This window comes from Aulonocara sp. 'chitande type north' Nkhata Bay, linkage group LG17, assembly GCF_057382095.1.
Source record: "Aulonocara sp. 'chitande type north' Nkhata Bay isolate Kocher_YH1m ecotype deep benthic linkage group LG17, A_spYH_male_GT1.1, whole genome shotgun sequence".
NCBI lineage: Eukaryota > Metazoa > Chordata > Actinopteri > Cichliformes > Cichlidae > Aulonocara > Aulonocara sp. 'chitande type north' Nkhata Bay.
Window position 1 is genome coordinate 42,413,427 of NC_141360.1, and position 20,389 is coordinate 42,433,815.

The 20,389-nt window shown below is 42.8% G+C and overlaps 1 protein-coding gene across 5 annotated transcripts in view; it reads right to left on the minus strand.

Annotated features, from left to right (window-relative positions):
• Nucleotides 1-20,389, minus strand: part of tmtc1 (transmembrane O-mannosyltransferase targeting cadherins 1) — an 84,817-nt gene that overhangs the window by 7,495 nt on the left and 56,933 nt on the right. For all 5 annotated transcript variants that reach the window (XR_015125900.1, XR_015125901.1, XR_015125902.1 and 2 more), the window contains exons 11-17: nt 18,187-18,330; nt 14,976-15,084; nt 14,753-14,855; nt 12,572-12,707; nt 8,802-8,946; nt 8,540-8,677; nt 2,953-3,075 (exon numbers count right to left, since the gene is read on the minus strand). Coding sequence is in view for 2 of the 5 variants with exons in the window: in XM_086270368.1 (XP_086126494.1) it covers nt 2,953-3,075; nt 8,540-8,677; nt 8,802-8,946; nt 12,572-12,707; nt 14,753-14,855; nt 14,976-15,084; nt 18,187-18,330 (898 nt within the window). In the remaining 3 variants the exon portion in view is untranslated. The remainder of the gene's footprint in view (nt 1-2,952; nt 3,076-8,539; nt 8,678-8,801; nt 8,947-12,571; nt 12,708-14,752; nt 14,856-14,975; nt 15,085-18,186; nt 18,331-20,389) is intronic.

The window sequence follows — 20,389 nt, forward strand, 5'->3', positions numbered from 1 at the left end:
TTCAACTGTATTCTAAGCACCAGCTGTCTGTTAGAATTTTTAGAGTTTACTTAACTAAAATAAATGAGGTTAACATATAATTTGTGTGATTTTTTTTCTCCTTTTTTTTTTGGTGTTTCGGTCATGTTATGTTTACCTATCAAAGGCTTGTTAGAAACTATGAAACACATGGTGCAGACTTCTGGATGTTAGACGAAAACTAATACTGCTCATGAATGAGACTAAAGGCAGGAAGGTGTCCTTTAAAACTAAACATGTTAATAGGACCTCCCTGTTTATATCATAGTTTATGATATAGCACGTGTATTTCAGTAATAGCCTACTGATTTCAGTGTAGTGGTGAACAGTCACACAGCTCACGTGGGCGTTATCTGTGATACTCCTTAACTATAATTTATCCAAGTTAACTTCAGTTAACCATTCAGACGGTTCTTTTGCAATGACAAGCATAAACACTCATGTTGCTGGTAGGTTTCCGCTGTGCCAGCTGTTTACATTACAGCTGCTTATGCAGTAACCATGGTAACCACGGACTCTGAGCGGCTGGATCGACGGAGGTCAGACAACAATTTTACATGTATGATCTTAAAACAGGACACAGCCACTATACGTGCTGGCCTCATATCAAATGTGAACGCAGACTGAGTCTATGTTTGACGTTTTTTATATCTAATCTTCCTTTTCAAACATTTAAACAACAGCGAGTCTGCAGCTGAGGGAATACAAACTCAAACTGTCCGAACAGGTTTGTTAATTTTGTGATTTATTAAATGTGTAACTGTTATTCTAATCTGCTGCTGAGTCTCTTACACTGATGAAAATGCAGAAAACACAGATCACACCTGTTCAACCAATCACTTTCATTCCACTTTGATCTGCGACAAACTGACGGTTCATCTCTGTTACAGTGTTGCGTTAGACTGCTATATTTTTGTGTTCTTTATGCTGTAGATTTTCACGTCTCTGGAATAGTTGGCAGTAATACGGATGATTTCCTGTAAAATCATATAGATATGAGCCGTGACATATTCGTAGATGACAGTTAGATAGTCAGCTGGGAAACTCTGTGTTAACTCATGGAGCTGAGGATATCGTGGATATGCTGACCTCGCTCCGTGGTGTACAGGGCCGTTTACCCTCATGATTAATATTCACAATAAAAATATTAGCCGAACATCATGAAGTCTGTATGTGTTTCATAGTGTCGAACAACCTTTGTACAGTTAAAGCCAGCAGTTACTACATGACGGAAACACCAACGTTATTTCTTTTATGCGTTTATACACAGGTCACGCTGATTACTGAACAAAAACCCAAAGATCAGCTGTTAATTGAATTTATTTGCTCTCTCTCCTCCTTAAACATGTTTTTAATGTTAGTTATAATTCAGAATTGGCGACTGAAACACGTAGGACACATAAGAACATCAGGAAACAAAACTCCGATAAATATAACCTCAGTAAAAAAAGTCAGTGTCAGCGGGGGTTATTACAGCTGTGTACCAGGCCTGCGCTTTGCCAGTGGCAATAACAGCTCGATTGCTTGCGAGGCGAGCGGGTCTATCCCACGCTTTGCCGTCAGACTGGGCAGACATCTCCGAAATCATTGAAGCACTTTTGCAAAGAGGCTGTATCTTGACAAACCGACCAGACACATGAAGATTAAACCACTACATTCTCGGCTAAAAAAATATTAAAACGGTATTTGGTGACACACAAACAGGGTTTTTCAAAGTTCAGTTCTGTTAGCTGCCACATGCCGGTTGTTGTGTGCTAAAACCAATGGCCACCAGGCCAAAGCAATGGTTTTGACTCGATCAGCGTTAACCCCGCCCCCTGAGTTTGATGGGTGAGGTTGACAGATAAAATGGGTGAGACCTGGTGAGACCAGAAGGAGTCAACTGTGCCAAAATGAATTAATTAAATACACCATTAAATAATTATTTAAATGTGGCAATAATTAATTAAAATGTAAAATAAATAAATACTTAATTAAATGTGTAAATAATTAATTAATTACATGTGTCGTAAATATTTATGTAATTAATTATTTCCAATTTTAATTAATTATTGCCACATTTAATTAATTATTTAATGGTGTATTTAATTAATTCATTATGGCAGTCCTGGCGTTCCATAGGGTCAACACACATTCATATGATGATGTTACCAGGCCTCTGGAGAACTCAAAGACATGCTGATGAGGTCATTTAGCCATTTGAATCAGCTGTGTTGGACCAAGGACACATCTAAAACCTGCAGGACACCGGCCCTCGATTCGCCACCCCTGCTGTAGTGGGAGGAAAAACACTCTACAAGACAACTTGATTTCGCTTTGATTTGTGAGTCTAAAAAACAGTTTTGCTGATCAAATTTAGTGATTTGTTGTAAATATCTTGAGAAGATTAGCCCAGACCAGAAAAATACTTTGTTTAAAAGTAAAAGTAAAAGTGACTGAGTTAGCATTAAGCACAGTTGCAGACCATGTAATTTTGTATCTGGCATCGTTTCTTACATTCAGGGTTCATACACCTTTTTCGGGGTCAAATTCAAGCACTTTTTAAGGACTTCCAGCTTTTCCAGCCCCCCCCCACCAAAAAAAAGAATGCATGTTTCAATTCGCATCACCTCAGTAAGACCATATGAAAAGATAGTTATTTGTGGTGAATGAAATACAGTTACACTTTCCAGCACTTTTAAGCACCACATCTTGAATTCAAGCACTTTTCAAAACCTTGAAAAGACAACATTAAAATTCAAGCATTTTCAAGGATTTCAAACACCCATACGAACCCTGTACATTACTGTTTGCATCACAGAATCAAACACAGACAGAGAGTCATCATTAGCAGCTACAGAAAATCCATGTTGCTTACAGGAAGAAAAAGAGAGAAAAATATGAGAGGGGAAAGATGATAAGTCTGTGTGTGACAGAGAGTGCAGATTGTAGTACCTCAAAGGCTCGGTCCAGCTGGTTCATCTCTCTGAGCTGGTTCCCTTTGGAAAAATACAGCTCTGCTCTCACTGTCAGGTCACTGGGATTCTGCTGCAGGGCCTTGTCCAAAGCCTCCAGAGCCTGGAACACACACACACACACACACACACACACACACACACACACACACACACACTGCAGGTGAACAGACCTGTCGAACTCTACATGCTAGTCTGACTGTATGTGTGTGTAGGCTCTCAGTCAAATGTGGCAGTCTAAGGAGCTTGGAAAGAAAAACATCTGGACATCTTCAAGTTTCTTGAAGATGTTTGATGCAAGATGTTAGTGGGGATTAAAGTGCTCGGAAGGGGATCTCAAAACTGCATTGTAGGAGGCACTTGGTGTTGTAAGCCACCCCCTCTGTTCAAACATAGTCAATCACACTCCTTTTTTAAACCATGTGAACATTGGCATCCTTGAAAGAGTGACCGTTATCCTTTAAATGCAGACGTAGAGGTCTGAGCACTGCTCGCTGCATTACACAGCATACTCTGTTTCTGTTTGGGCTTGCTTTATGTGTGTGTTCCCTTTCTTTCCCTTCTGGCTTAGAGGGAACATTTTCTTCCCGGTGTTGTAGGGTCCTGATTACTCCAAGTTTGTGTTCCCGAGGATGGTGGGAGTCAAAGAGGAGATACTGGTCTGTGTGTGTTGGCTTTAGGTAAACGTCAATGTTGAGGTTTCCATGAACAGTGAAGGCATCAAAGTTTTTAAGAAAGTGCTATTACTATTTTGCTTGTAAATTAATAACTTCACCTGCAGTTTCTCAGTTCTTCTTTCTTGCTTGGTAAGAGAAATCTAGTCTTATCTAAGCTTGAACAAGTGCATTAGTATCAGGTTCAATGTCTGAGGTGAAAACGTTAAGTATAATCACAACAGCAAATGCAGGATCCGACTCCCATTCTGCCCATTCTGCATCTGAGAACTTCTCCCTCTCAGATCTGGACAACCATCAGTTGTAACAGCTGCCAGTTTGTCCCATTTCAGTCCAAGTCCATTCAGGCCTATCCGGTCACTTCCTTTAACTACTTACTTTCTGTCACAGTGCCTTTCATTGATTGCATTGCTGCTAGCTCTCCTGTAATCACAAACTTTGTCATTATCCTACTTACAAAAACTAATCAGCGGGCTGTGACATCACAGCTCTAGTCCAGAGCCAGGGAGAAAATGTCAAAATTGCTTGTTTATTAACTGAAGCTCCAGATCCGTCCGTCCATTCAGGGCCAGATGGTGAATTTGAAAACATTCTCAAATGCTTCTTTTTTGTTTTTGCTTTGTTTTTTTAAATCAGTGTATATTAACATGGCAGAGTCTACCAACGACTCTTTGATAAACTCTCTATGAGAGAAAATGTTACTGTTATGGTAAATGGTAAATGGCCTGTATTTGTATAGTGCTTTTCTAGTCCCTAAGGACTAAAAGCGCTTTACACGTTCAGTCATCCACCCATTCACACACACATCCACACACTGGTGATGGCAGCTACATTGTAGCCACAGCCACCCTGGGGCGCACTGACAGAGGCGAGGCTGCCGGACACTGGCGCCACCGGGCCCTCTGACCACCACCAGTAGGCAACGGGTGAAGTGTCTTACCCAAGGACACAACGACCGAGACTGTCGGAGCCGGGGCTCGAACCGGCAACCTTCCGATTACAAGACGAACTGCCAACTCTTGAGCCACGATCGCCTGTTATTTTGGGGCAGATTTTTGTAAGAAATTACAACTGAATCCTAATTTCCCATTGGCCTCATGGGATGGTCAGGGAGATGAGGATGATTTAGAATGCATAACAGCGTCTTACCCATATGTTAGGAGGTTTTTCTCCTACACATACACATCTACATACATATAAACTTACGTTCAGTCTTGTACTGTATATAAATAAGATTCTCTACCACCTTGGTTTGTGCAAGGCATACATTCATGTATCATCATTCAACACACGAATCATTACACTCCAGACTTGACTGATTGGTAAGATGTGCCGAAGGAGTGGCTGTTGCTGGGTTGTCTGCCAGACTGGAGGAGTCTTCCCAGCACCTCCAGACTACATGTAGGGATGGGTACCGGTAAATGGTAGTAACCAGACCGAAAAGCAGCGCACATTTCGGTGCTTTATTTCGGTGGTTCTTTTTTTTTTTCCCCTGAGATGTCATACACTTTGGATTCTAGCCAATCATTTTACCTTTCCAAGGATAGTAGGCGGGCCCAGGTACATACGTTCTTTTAGAGCAGAGCTACAGATTAAAAATGCCCAAGGCGAAGTGGTCAAAAGTCTGGCTGTACTTCACAGCAAAAGATGCAAACTCAGCAGCCTGCAACAAGTGCTTTAAGGTGATACTGTGATGCTGTCAAAGGAGGTAACACCTCGAATCTGATGAAACGCCTGGCGACGCATAGCGTTTTTTTAAAAGCCGAGAAATGTGCTGTGTTTGATAGCTTGCTGCGAGACCTCACACCGAGCACATCTACTGCGGGTGTGGTGCCTGTTATCGGACCCGGAGTTAGCAACATCCCCCAAGAACCCGAAGAGGAGAGTCCTGGCCCCTAGCCCTGCCAGTGTAGCAGAAATGATGAGGATGATGATGCAGCAGCAGCCGTTCTTCTCTGCGTGAGTAGCTTAATGTTGTTCGTGTGTAATTTACGCTGAGTAGGCTAACCACGTTATTACATTAATGCATGTAAGGTGAACTAGCAAACATCATCATAGCTACATGCGGCTGTCTTCTTGTTTGATGGCAGGTACTCCCTTCACCCTGGCCAAAAATGACCAAAGAAAAAGTGGAAAACAGTTAAACATGAGAGGTTTTTGGACAAAGTTTGTGTTTTTTCCATTGTTTAAGCACTGCTTCCAGCCAAGAGTGATGCCATATATGCCCCATAGCTGCAGAAAAGGCTAACATTGTTATCTTTTTACAAAAAACAGCTACACATGAGAGGTTTTTGGACAAAGTTTGTGTTCTCCATTCTTTAAGCACCAGTTCGAGCACCGTTTAAGCACCGGCACAGTTTCAAAAGTACCGGTTTGGCACCGGTATCGGATAAAACCTAAACAATACCTAACCCTATCTACATGTCAAAGAATTCTTAGGCAAGATACCAATGCATCCTTGCAGGAGTCCACTCTGCAGGTGGGGGAGAGACATAGGAAAGGTGGAGAATAAACTTAACCTGGGTGTCTGTTGTCTTGTGTAGTATGGGAGACGATTGAATGTTGGGGTGGGTACAGTTTCCTCTGCGGTGGGGTAGGGTGGGCTGCCCTGGGTCCTGTGGGGCTTGGCAGTGCTACCGTAGGCCCCGGTCTGGATGGACCTGGGCTCCCTTGCCTTGGTGGGTACCAGAGGACGGGGGTGCCTACTGGGGCCAGCGGGGGAGCTGGCCCTAGGGAGGGGCATCCTCCCCTCCCTCCTTTTCCTCCCCATCCCTGGCTACCTCCCTCTTCCCGCTCCACCACACTCACCCACACAGGTAGGGCCTTGGGGTGCGGGTGTGTCACCAGGGTGCAGGGGAGACATTCCCCCCCCTCTGTCCCCTTCTGGCCACCTGTGCCTCAATTTTATCTCACAACTTAGACATCCACATTACTTACACTCTCATAACACACACATATATATAGGGCCTTGAGGGTGGGCACGTTAACGGCGTCCAGTGGACGGTCTGTATACTCAAACCTACCTCTGGCACCGGTGCCCACCTCTCAATTTTAAATCCATGTAGACATTGAGGGTTCTCGGGAAGGGCCGTGCTGACACCTGCTGCTCTCTGGCAGCAGCACCATGCTCTCCCTTGTTTTAAATGCACTTTAAACAACACGCAGCAACACTACACATGAGCGGGGGGAGGGAGGTATGGGGTCTTCACACACCCCCGTTCTCTGCTAGCCATCGGGGCGGGGGGGCTGGGAGGAGATGTTGGCTGTCCGATTGGCCTCCCTGCTGCTGCGGAGCCTGGGACGGTCTGCTTGCCTCCACCCCGGGGGGAAGGGTAACATCTCTTGGGTCTGGGTTCTGTCTCCCCCTCTGGGGGCGAGGGTACCTGGACCCGGGGTATAGAGCATGTTTGGGGAGTGTGATTGTGTGTACATGTCCAATCCTTACGTTGGGTGAGTGCTGAGTGTTTGTATATGTGTGCATGAGGGTGGGAATGCATGTTTGTGTCTGTGTGTGCCTGTTTCTCTGTGTCTATATGTCAGGTCGGGTCTTAGACTCCACCTCTCTGGGAACTCCCAGGCCCTCCAGGGCCTATCTCACCTCACCACACTCCCTGCCGGTGACTGATGCCCTCAGGGGTCGGTGCATTGGTGGTTCTTGGTGTCTGGGGCTGGGCACTCAGGTATGTACCGGCTCACTCCCGGTGGCTACCTGGCGGGGCCTGGCGCCTGTTGCTCAGTCAGGCCTCCTCCGGGGTGCGGGGGGCCCTCGGGCCTCCGGCCTCTGGGCCTGCGGCTCGGTTCACTCTGACACAGCTGGCTGCCGGCAGAGCCGGTGGGCACGCCGGTGCAGCCCCGTCTAGCTTCTGCTCGGTGGCTACTGGGTGATGCCTCGTCTGGGGATCCTCAGCCCTTCCCATGAGGGTGGCACGGATGCCCTCCGGTGGTCCTCCTTGGGCTCTCGCACTCTGGGGCCTCTGGATGTCTGGGGCCTGGATCTCCTCCATGCCTGCTTCATGCCCTGGGGGGCGGGGCTACGGCTCTCTACATCCTCTTGCAGACCATTACATGTGGAAACCATTTGAATACAAGCGCGCTGATCCACACAGGTGTGCACACGGGTGTTCACTGTTCGTAGACTTAAATTACACCTTTCTTGGCTGCTACTTCAAAGCACATTGTGCGCTGTCTGTCCTGCGTGCTGCACAACAACATTGAATATTTAGTATTTACTGCTGTTTACACTTAGCTAGATTAATGCGATGGTGTTGTGTTTAGTATGTTGCTTTGGGTTTTTTTGCTTGTTTTCTATTCTTCTTCTCTCAAAAGGTGATCCAGGAGATTTTATTTTTTCTCCCCCCCTTTCTCACTGTCCCTCTCCCCTTCTGTTTTTCTTTTCCTTCCTCTTTCTTTCTCCCTTTCCTATCCCTGACTCATGTCTGTCCCGTCTGTAACAATTGAAAATAAAATAAAATAAATAATAAAAACAAAGGTCGATCAAATGGACCAATACGGCAATGCCACGATGATCCATTTGGCAAAATAAATCCATTGGGTATCCTTGTATGTCTTCAGACAACAATTCTGACGGCTAAAGAACCAAATGGGACAGGCAAAAAAAAAAAAAAGATACCAATGCATCGGAGTGTCAGTGGATACAAGTGTCCTGATGACTCTTGTATGAATATTTTTGAGAGTGATTGCAGCTTGTACTAAAAAGTGCTTTGAGTGCTCAGTTGGAGTAGAAAGGCGCCATATAACTACCAGTCCATTTACCATCTCTTCTGTCAAACTGGGTCATAAACACTGACGGCCGTACACGCTGCTGGTGCTAACACAACAGATTCAGAAAGATCATTAGCAGTTGCTCTTATGTAAAGCAGACGCGATACCTACCTCTGTGTAGTTGCCACGCTTGCTGTAGATTGCAGACAGGAGGCGGTAACATTCTATGCAGTTGCCTTTTCTGGATATGACATCGAGCATCATCTTCTCTGCCTCTTTGGTACGACCAGCCATTGCTAAAACCTGAGCCTGAAACATACATAGAGAGTTTTTGTGTGAAACAAGTTATGGTTAGCACGTGGTCTCCTTTCCAACTAACGCACAAGAAACTAAATGCTATTCTTAGTAAGTCTGAGTATGTATGCCTACTCACGAGAGCCAGCCAGATGTCGGTGCTCTCCGGTTGCAGGGCCACAGCTTCTCTGTACACCTGCAAAGCCTCCTCGTAGCGACCTGTGTTGTAGTATAATGCTCCAAGTGGTGTCAGAATGTCCACCTTCCTTGTCACCTGCAGTGCCCTTCATACAAAGGTCAAAGGTCATGGTTTTCAATGGAGGGGATTAGAGACTCAATGGTAGACAGACTGGCATCTGAAAACAACTGTATTAAACCTCATTTACCCATTCACACATAATTCAAGAAAGCACTTTATTCTATGCATTTTAACCTTTTTTACTAATGGTTGGATGGATATCAGGGTTTCTGTGCAGGGGACTCGGACCTGTACATGACCCACTATATATACAAACTTGTTGTAAACCCTGGAGTACTTCATCTGAATGTCACAACTTTAAAGGGTCCCAGAAAGACGCCAGCTTTTTGATCCCCATAAGAAGATTATTCTCTTAACCCATCCTAAATATTAGGACCAGTGGGAACCTCCAGTGTTTAATTCCAGTTATAGGTCTATGCCTCGGTTAAGGACTCAAAGTTCCTCAAAGAAATCCTTGCATGAAGCAAAATTCAATTCAATTTCAATTTTATTCAAACAATGACAAAACACAACAACAGCAGGTGCCTCAAAGCAAAGTGATAACAACTGAGCAATCGTGCTTAAAAGTGTTTCAGTAATTTGATTGCCAATATCAATTTAATTTCTGGGTTCAGACTAGGACTGGGCGATATATCGAGTTTTTAAATATATCGATATGAGATGTGAGATGTGACAATATCGTTTATATCGATATAGTCTATGTTACGTTATAATTATACTTGTGGAGCTGCAAGTTTGCCTCTCTTTCGTCCATTTTTATTTTTAGCACCTGGCGACTCTTTTTGGCTTCTCATCCGTAAATACTCTGCATCTTTCACGTGATTCAGTTTATTTTAAAGAGTCTCAACAGGATCTTCAGCTTTATTGTGAAAGGTTAATATGCAAAACAAACAAGCAGACGGCGGAGCCATGCCATTGTTTTACTGTCGTTGTTGCTAACGGCAACACATAAAAACAGGCGCTTGTCCGTCCGTAGTGTGGTTATATTACATATAAGAGAAAGAGAACTTTAACAAATTAATAAAGCCACTACAGTGACCATCAAAACGATAAAAAAATATTCCCGTAAACAGTTTATTTTGCGACACCACGAAACAAACGACAGCGTAAAATGAAACGATAGACGTTTTTATATCGTCATCCGATATATATATCGTTATATCGAACTGCCCTATGCTCAGCGTCTGTTAGTTTACATTTTGACTGCACAATTGTGAGCTTTTTGTTATGGACAAAAACAACATTGTTTTATTTTATTTATGGAGCATTATTATTTAATAAATGCTGATAATTTATTTCTGAGTAATTTTTTCTTGTACATCTGCGCTGTATGTTAATAAAAGTGCCTGTGTGAGATCTGGGACACAGCTTTGGCGAAGAACTCTCTTTTTGTTCTTACTTTATGGCTTTAAAAAAATATCGAGATATATATCATATATCACCATCCAGCTAAAGAATATCGAGATATGAATTTTGGGCCATATTGCCCAGTCCTAGTTCAGACCACAAGAACAACCCGCAGAAAGAGGAGTCTCTCTCTGTCTGTGCTTCACTCCATGCTATGTCTCTCTCTGCTGTCTGGTATTCCAGCACGCAGTGTAACTAAACTGATTTCTTTTGACACATATCTTTTCCCAGAACAAGTGTATGAACAGAGAGACGCATAAAAAGGCTCAGCAGGATCGCCCTGAAGTGCACTCACACATAGACTTTAACTATGTTGTCGTTTCTTCCTTTGAAAGAGAACAAAGGCATTAAACCTGTCGCTCCAAGTGTCCCACTTTTGAAGAAATTTCTTCCTGCTTCGTCATTCGAGCTGGAGTTTATCATCTGTCCCATCCATTTTCCACAGACACTGACTGATGCCGTGCACAAGAAAAAAAACCCTCTAACCTGTTACTCGAACTGCTGTTTGGGAGGGGGAGGCCAGCAGCAGGAAAATGACTGGGAGGGTGATGTAAATCCATAGTTTATGCAATCGTTTTCACACCTTACCTCATGTGATTAGGTAGAGGACCAATAGGGCGTCCAGGCCCCTCTTAGGGACACACACCCATAGGGCTTAAAATCTGGAACTGTTCACCAGTTGCTCTCAGAGCTGAAGAAGCTCCTTGAAATGAAACTTAAAGTAGTCCAGACGCTTTTCTTTCTAAGCTCCTGGATGACTGAGAACCTTCACAGACATATTCTCTACAGAAAGGGGAATTTCACTGGTCTGTCCCAGTTAAGGTGAAAGTGGGCTGTATGTGGCCCGCGAAATGAGTTTGATGGCCCAGTCTACACAATGAGCCAAGATGTCATCTAGGAAACATCTAGAACACCCAAAAGTTTGTGCTTGGATTCTATTTGGTGATTTCAGTGTCCCTGGTAACTTTTCTGGTTTGAGTTTCTAGTATTCAGTGTGAGAGTTTTTCTCAGCAAATAAAACTTCTGCTTTGAGTTTACCTTTACACGTACAAGTCCTGCATTTGGGCCTGCCACAGCACAAACCTCAACAGATACTGATCCAAAAACAGCTGCCCTCACAGGTGATATGTTACATAGCAAAGGGGGACTGGATATCGGCATGAAACAACACTCAACAACTTCAGGAAAAGCATTTTGGAAAAAGAAACGTGCTTCGATGACTCTTCATCATTCATTTGTATGACCTGGAATTTATAGATACAGAGCAATATTGGTGGAGACAGCTACAGTTGTAGCCACAGCTGCCCTGGGGCAGACTGACAGAAGGCTGCCATATCGCGCCATCGGCCCCTCTGGCCATCACCAGTAGGCGGTAGGTGAAGTGTCTTGCCCAAGGACACAACGACCAGGACAGAGAGAGCAGGGGATTGGTTACAAGTATTCTAGCACGATGTGTAAGTAAACTGATTTCTTTTGACACATTTCTTTTCCCAGAACAAGATTAGAGAAATGTATAAATGTCACGGTCCTGGGTCGGTGACAGTGTTTTGAATTTCGTACTATTAGTGATCTTCGATTTTCATCGTGGCTTATGACTGCTAGTGTTTTGGTTTCTGTTTTGTATTTCTAGATGATCTCTAGTTCTTAGGTTTTGGTTCCTGTGCCCCTCATGTTTAGTGTAGGTTTAGTTCTGTCATGTTTATTTTCTTGTTCCCCAGTCAGTCGTGTTTCATCTTGCAGTTTGTTACTCCTGTCCCTGTGCTCCGTGTTCCCTTTGTTCAGGGTCTAGTCCGGATTGGATTTTTGCTTCTATTATCCTTTTTACTACAGTGCAATAAAGATGCCTCTTTTAGTTTATCATTCTGTCTCCGGGGCCTGCGTTTGGGTCCTACATCGTGCCTGCCACAGCACACCATGACAATAAAAAGGCTCGACAGGATCGCCCTGACGAGCACTGGCAAAGACTTTTGCTCCTTTTCACGAGAAGAAATGTGTTAAACTCGCCACTCTGAGTGTCTAATCATATGAGAGAGTTTTTCTGACAGGAGCTGAACAACAGAGTTTTGTAAGGCTCTGTCGAGTGTATTCCTGTCGTGCACTGAGGATTCTATTATTTTTGGATCCTGTCAATTCTGAATGTTCTGAACATGTATGTGAAACTCATTTTTAGCCACACGGCAGCACAGATAGGTACTTTTGCTGACAGATACTTTTGTTCTTCTTAGAAAAACTATTTTGCTCACCTTTTGTACCAAGACTCAGCTTCTTTATTCTCATTGGACGATCGGAGCAGACGGCCCAGGTTTACCATGGCTACGTAATGTGCCGGTTTGAGTCGCACAGCTTGCTGGTAGTGAGCAGCTGCCCGCTGTCCTTCTCCTGGGGGAAACGAAAGTGTAAGAATGAATGAAAAGAGGGAGGAAAGGAAAGAAGTGTTATGGGGAGGAGTGAATTAAAGAGCACGCTGGTGTGTCACTTCCTATCAGTGAAGAACATTGGCATTGTATTAATTTGCAACCCCATCAGCAGCCGCAAACTACCGTAAACAATTTCAGTTGCTGCAATGACATTTCTGCAAAATGGACTTTGATGTAGGGTGTCTTTTGAATTTAACCCTCTGTAGGTTGATAATTTTTTTATTTCCATCGAACAATCTCCAAAAGTTGATTCTGTTCATCTGGTCGTAGCGTTTTCAGTGGTACAGTACATTTGCATAATGACTGAAACTAGCACCTCCAAGCTCATTGTTCCTTTAGTGGGCTGGTTTCAGTCATTGTGCTGTACTGTTTATAAGATTGGGGAAAACTTCAGTCAGCTGAGACTGAAGAAGCCACTTGGATGAGTGATGAAACATTTCTCCCACTGAAAATGTCCAGATCAACAGAATCAACCTTTGGAGATTTACTTACCTGATTGAGAATGCATTGAGACGTCCATCAAACAATGTTTTTTGAGCAGTCTATAAGCATATACTTTGTGAAAAAGGGCAAAACAGTGAAAATATTGACCAGTACAAGTAGCTCTCTGTCCATGTTTTTCTTTCTCAGTCCCTCTTTTATTTCCATTCTGTTCTCTTTCTGTTAATACATATGCAAAATATGCGGTATAATATATGGTAATGCTCAGCCATTATGTTACCACATTGTCCCTAGCATTTGACAGACTCGGGTCTGTTTTTTAGCACAAACTTTTATTTTGGAGAGATAATCTCATACAATTCTTCCACTGAGTGGACCCGAGTGTCAAGGGGCTCGGTCCGTGACCCAGCATTTTTGAGTTTTTTTGTATTTTTATTGCTTATTATATATTGATATAATGTTAAGTTCTAATATCATAATTAGTTTGTCTTCATTGGGTTTTTGCCTAGTTTATGTTTCTTCTGTGTCTCCTTATTTACTAGTCTTCCTGTCCTCTGAGTGGTTTGTTTTACTTTAAGTTACAGTGGCTTGGAAAAGTATTCGGCCCCCTTGAACTTTTCCACATTTTGTCACATTACAGCCACAAACATGAATCAATTTTATTGGAATTCCAGGTGAAAGACCAACACAAAGTGGTGCACACGTGAGAAGTGGAACGAAAATCAGACATGATTCCAAACATTTTTTACAAATAAATAACTGCAAAGTGGGGTGTGTGTAATTATTCAGCCCCCTGAGTCGTAGAACCACCTTTTGCTGCAGTTACAGCTGCCAGTCTTTTAGGGTCTGTCTCTACCAGCTTTGCACATCTACAGACTGAAATCCTTGCCCATTCTTCTTTGCAAAACAGCTCCAGCTCAGTCAGATTAGTCGTTACCCTTGTATCTAAGTCCTCTGCGTCCCTCTGTTAAGTGTCAGGTCGTCTGCTCGCCTCATGTCTATGGATTTTTCATGTTTTGTCAAGTCTGCGTTTTTCATGCTTCTGTTCAGGTTCATGTCACAGTTTTCTTGTCTTGTTCTAGCTGTTCCCAGTTTAGGTTTATTATTCTTTGCCTCAGTTCGCCTTTGCCTTTGTTTTTGTTATCACCCTAAATAAACGGTTTGCCTTATGTTACACTTCATTTTTTGAGGTATGAACCCGCTTTTGGGTCCACACCTCAAACACCCCCAGGTGCTCCGCCGTGACATAGAGGTGCTTTATATATGTATTTTTCGTTTTTCTTCCACCAGTTTAATATTTGATTACCAAAGGGCCAAATACTTACATTCATTTTTTGAAATTGTTGCTAAATGTGAATTTCTCTGGGGTGTTAATCAGAAGCCCACTCAAATTTTGATACAGTATAGATTATTATATTAAGGCTCAGTTCTCTGGCTGTGGGTTCATTTTTAAAATTCTGAAAGGAAGAAAAATGAAGTCCTTTAAAACAGGCTTATATATGGTCAGTGTTTGAATCTTTTAGTTAAAGTAAGCCTGCGTTTGGAAAACTGGAAGGTTCAACTCACCCGTATCCACCAGAAACACGCCGTAGTTGTTATGCAGGTCGGAGCTGTCGGGACAGTTCTCTATACCTTTTAAATAAACTTCATTGGCTTCAGAAAAGCGTTTCTGTGGGAGAACAAAGAACAATCAGAAAGGATTAAAAAGAGTTACAACAGCCTTTCAGGCACAGTAATAGAATGTGATACATTACAATGTATGTACATTTTTGTTTGTGGTTTGAGTTACCTGTTCAGCATAGAGTGATGCCAAACTGGAGTAAGCATCAGCAAAATGTGGACCAAAGCGAATCGAGTCCTTGAGCAGAGCCTCAGCTTCTTTCTCCTTCCCCTGAGATCTGTAGACATCACTCAGCATTAGCATCATTATCATCATCATCAATTCCATTAACAGCATTTTTATCATTATATCCTCATTATCATAATAACAGCAATACTCTGTTATCGTCATTATATAGTGTTTTTCAACTCTGAGTGCTCAAAGTATTTTGTTTCTACAAGGAGGAGATAGCTCAGTAGGTAGAGTGTTTGCCCCATGAACCCACAGGGGTTCAAATGCACCGAATACTGCTCCCCCGGCGCTGTGTTGGCGGCTTCTTGAGGAGAGCCTTAATTTCAGGATTTATCCATGGCTGGAGGTCATGCTCCAAAGGGCTGCAAAGGTTGTCCCACACAGTAGAACGGAAACAGTCCCTCATAGCCTCTTCAGTCTCTGCCGACTATTTCCTAACTGTGCCTTTCACAACTGGTTCTCTGTGTACTAGAGGTTTATACACAGGCTGGAGATGAACCAGGTTGTGATCTGAGCCCCCCAGGGGAGCAAGAGGTGATGAGCTGTATACCTCCTTGGTGTTGGCATACAATAAGTCCAATGTTTTATTGTCTCTGGTGTGGCAGGTAACATACTGGGTGAAGGTGGGGAGAGTGGAGGACAGGGAGATGTGATTAAAGTCCCCAGAGATCAGGAAAAGGGCCTGAGGGTGCTGTGTTTGGAGTCTGCTGGTTACAGTGTGCAGGACCTCGCAGGCTGCTGCAGCGCTAGCAGAGGGCGGGACATACACAGCTATCACAATGACATGTGTAAACCTTCATGGTTTACACACAGATAGTACGGTCTCATGCTAACCGCTAGCAGCTCAATGTCCTTACAGCATAGCGTCTCTTTGATAGATAGATAGATAGATAGATGCCCAGAGTTACACCATCTATCGTTCACAAACACAGCCAGACCCCCTCCTCTCTTCTTACCACTCTCCGTTGTTCTGTCGGCCCGGATCAGATGAAAACCATCCATGTTTACGTGTGAGTCCGGAGTTAGTGCAGTTAGCCACGACTCTGTGAAGCTGGATTTAAAAACAACCACTGATGTAGACTGCCTGATGTGAAGAGGAAGATCGTTCCAAAGCTTCGGGCCACCATAGAGAATGCTTGGTCTCCTCTAAGTTTCAGCCATGATTTAGGGACTGAAAGCAACACCTGCTCATGAACAAGGGGGGGCACAGGGCAAATATACCCTGCCAGACCAATTAAGGATTTAAAACCACTAAGAGGATTTTAAATTAGATTCTAAATTCAGTTCAAAGCCAGTGTAAAGAGGCTAGAACCAGAGTAATGTGCTCAAATTTTCTTTTACCCGTTGTGTCACAGATCACACCCAGTGGCAGGAGACACAATGAAAACAGCAATGGCCCAAGAATAGATCCCTGCGGTACGCCCCATAGCAGAGGGGCCACAGAGGATGAAGCCGAACCCAACTTAACAGAAAAGCTCCTGTTAGAGAGATATGATTTTATTCACCAAAGTGCCAAGATGGAAAATCCTACACAATGCTGTACTCGAGACCAGTGTTGGTCAAGTTACTTGTTAACTAATTACTGATTACTTCCCCAAAAAAGTAATCCCGTTACTTTACTGATTACTTATTTTCAAAAGTAATTAACTACTTAGTTACTTAGTTACTTTTTAAAAACACGATTTACAACCTGAAGAGGTGATAAAGCGATAGATCTTTCAGCCCAATTCTATTTTTTCTGCATAATCCATCATACAAAATGTAATCAAATGGAAAAGTCTCTTTTTTTAAATCTTGTTTTATCAGTTTTAATCTTTTAACACGATTTACAACCTGAAGAGGTGATAAAGCGATAGATCTTTCAGCCCAATTCTATTTTTTCTGCATAATCCATCATACAAAATGTAATCAAATGGAAAAGTCTCTTTTTTTAAATCTTGTTTTATCAGTTTTAATCTTTTAACTTTATGCATCAAGCAAAAATTTAATTATATGCACCATTCTCTGACTGGAAGAAATTTGTTTAACATTTAAACCTATTTTCTGCACATTCCAGCACATAAAATAATTTTTTTTGTGTTTACACTCACTCTTTCAAATAGATGCAAGTAAAACGCAGCAGAAAATAAATAAAGTCAAAGACTCAGCGGTCCTGTTGCTCTATTTTAACCTGTAAAGCAGGACTGGGGGTAGGCGGAGGTTTACCCTGGTGCAGGTGTGCCGCGGTCAGTGGAAGAATCCGCGAGTTTCTCTGTGAATTTCCCATTACGTCGTTGCGCACTCTGTGCTTGCTTGGAAGTTTAGGGGGTTTTTTTGGCTGTAAAAAGTTTTCTTCCCACGCACAGCGGACGCTAATGTTTTTGTCACTTTTTATGGAATCAAACTCAAAGTAAGGTCAGTACTTCCACGCTTTCAACGCTGCACGCTCATACTCTCTCCCACAATTGATATATGATCCATTGTTGATATGCACACAGCTGTTGTCACAAACAGCGCACTCGCTTACGTCACTGTCATGAGACATTCTTGCAAAAAAAAAAAAAATCATGGTTTTAGTAACGCAGTAACGCAGCGTTCCTACGGGAAAGTAACGGTAATCTAATTAAAAGTAATCAGATTACAGTAACGCGTTACTGCCCATCTCTGGTCGAGACATCAGCAGGTCATGATGCACAGTGTTGAATGCAGCAGTCATATCCAATAAAACAAGCACTACATGCTTACGACAGTCCATCGCTAACAGAATCTCATTCAGGTCTTATCTTGGTGCTAACCAACTCTTCATACAGTGGATCCAAAATCTACTCAAAGCGTTTCACTTGTTCCACATTTTGTCATGTTGCAGCCTTATTCTGAAATTAAATTCTTGTAAATTTATTAAGAATAAAAAACTAAAAAATACCACATACAGCCTTTGCCATGAAACTCAAGACTGAGTTCAGTTTTAAAACTAAACTCAACTGAACTCAACTTTTCAGAGCTGAGGGAAAACAGAAGCTTTAAGCAGGAATTGAATGTTGCTGATGGAACAATAAGGCATAGTAAATAAATTCAAAAAAGTTCCCAAAAGTTCAACGTTCAAACCAAAATTAGAAAGTAGTGATGAGTGGTGGTCACGTTTCAACCTTGTTGTTTGTGTATCTCTTACTTAAAGAGGTTTCCCAGGTTAAACAGAGCTCGGTTGTGCTGAGGGTTGGTTTCCAGTGCTTTCCTGTAGTACATCTCTGCCTCCTCTGGGCTGCGAGTCAAAGTGCCAAGATTATTCATGGCGCTGGCATGACGGGGGTATAACCTGAGAGCAGAGGAGGATGCTATTGATGAAGAACATTTTGTATAATCAGCATTGGAGAATGCTGGACAGCACACTCCAATTAACTGATAATAGTCTTATGTATCAACAACACTTGCCCTACCTGAAACTTTGCGCATATGTGAATCTTATGACACGCTCTGAAGCCATGTTTCATCCCCTCATGAAGCTTTTTATGAGGAGGCAAATTTTTAACACGTCAGTGGTGGCTTCAGAGCAAGTTAAACACGTATATATCTCTGACTGCCATCTACATACTCGTTCAAGTAAAGGACGCAACTTTCATACAAATGAAGTTATTGATATGTCAATGTTACTCACCGGATTATAAGGCACACTGTCAATTTTTGAGAAAATTAAAGGATTTTAAGTGCACCGTATAGTGCGGAAAATACAGTAAGTAAAATTGAACTGAATTTACTAAGAATTACATTATTGGGAGCCCCCAGCAGCCTAAGCCTAAAGCAGCATATAGTTAGGACCAGCCCTAACTACATGCTTTGTCAAAAAGAAAAGTTTTAAGTTTGATGGTGAAAATACAGGGAGTGCAGAATTATTAGGCAAATGAGTATTTTGTCCACATCATCCTCTTCATGCATGTTGTCTTACTCCAAGCTGTATAGGCTCGAAAGCCTACTACCAATTAAGCATATTAGGTGATGTGCATATCTGTAATGAGAAGGGGTGTGGTCTAATGACATCAACACCCTATATCAGGTGTGCATAATTATTAGGCAACTTCTTTTCCTTTGGCAAAATGGGTCAAAAGAAGGACTTGACAGGCTCAGAAAAGTCAAAAATAGTGAGATATCTTGCAGAGGGATGCAGCAGTCTCAAAATTGCAAAGCTTCTGAAGCGTGATCATCGAACAATCAAGCGTTTCATTCAAAATAGTCAACAGGGTCGCAAGAAGCGTGTGGAAAAACCAAGGCGCAAAATAACTGCCCATGAACTGAGAAAAGTCAAGCGTGCAGCTGCCAAGATGCCACTTGCCACCAGTTTGGCCATATTTCAGAGCTGCAACATCACTGGAGTGCCCAAAAGCACAAGGTGTGCAATACTCAGAGACATGGCCAAGGTAAGAAAGGCTGAAAGACGACCACCACTGAACAAGACACACAAGCTGAAACGTCAAGACTGGGCCAAGAAATATCTCAAGGCTGGTTTTTCTAAGGTTTTATGGACTGATGAAATGAGAGTGAGTCTTGATGGGCCAGATGGATGGGCCCGTGGCTGGATTGGTAAAGGGCAGAGAGCTCCAGTCCCACTCAGACGCCAGCAAGGTGGAGGTGGAGTACTGGTTTGGGCTGGTATCATCAAAGATGAGCTTGTGGGGCCTTTTCGGGTTGAGGATGGAGTCAAGCTCAACTCCCAGTCCTACTGCCAGTTTCTGGAAGACACCTTCTTCAAGCAGTGGTACAGGAAGAAGTCTGCATCCTTCAAGAAAAACATGATTTTCATGCAGGACAATGCTCCATCACACGCGTCCAAGTACTCCACAGCGTGGCTGCAAGAAAGGGTATAAAAGAAGAAAAACTAATGACATGGCCTCCTTGTTCACCTGATCTGAACCCCATTGAGAACCTGTGGTCCATCATCAAATGTGAGATTTACAAGGAGGGAAAACAGTACACCTCTCTGAACAGTGTCTGGGAGGCTGTGGTTGCTGCTGCACGCAATGTTGATGGTGAACAGATCAAAACACTGACAGAATCCATGGATGGCAGGCTTTTGAGTGTCCTTGCAAAGAAAGGTGGCTATATTGGTCGCTGATTTGTTTTTGAATGTCAGAAATGTATATTTGTGAATGTGGAGATGTTATATTGGTTTCACTGGTAAAAATAAATAATTGAAATGGGTATATATTTGTTTTTTGTTAAGTTGCCTAATAATTATGCACAGTAATAGTCACCTGCACACGCAGATATCCCCCTAAAATAGCTAAAACTAAAAACAAACTGCAAACTACTTCCAAAAACATTCAGCTTTGATATTAATGAGTTTTTTTGGGTTCATTGAGAACATGGTTGTTGTTCAATAA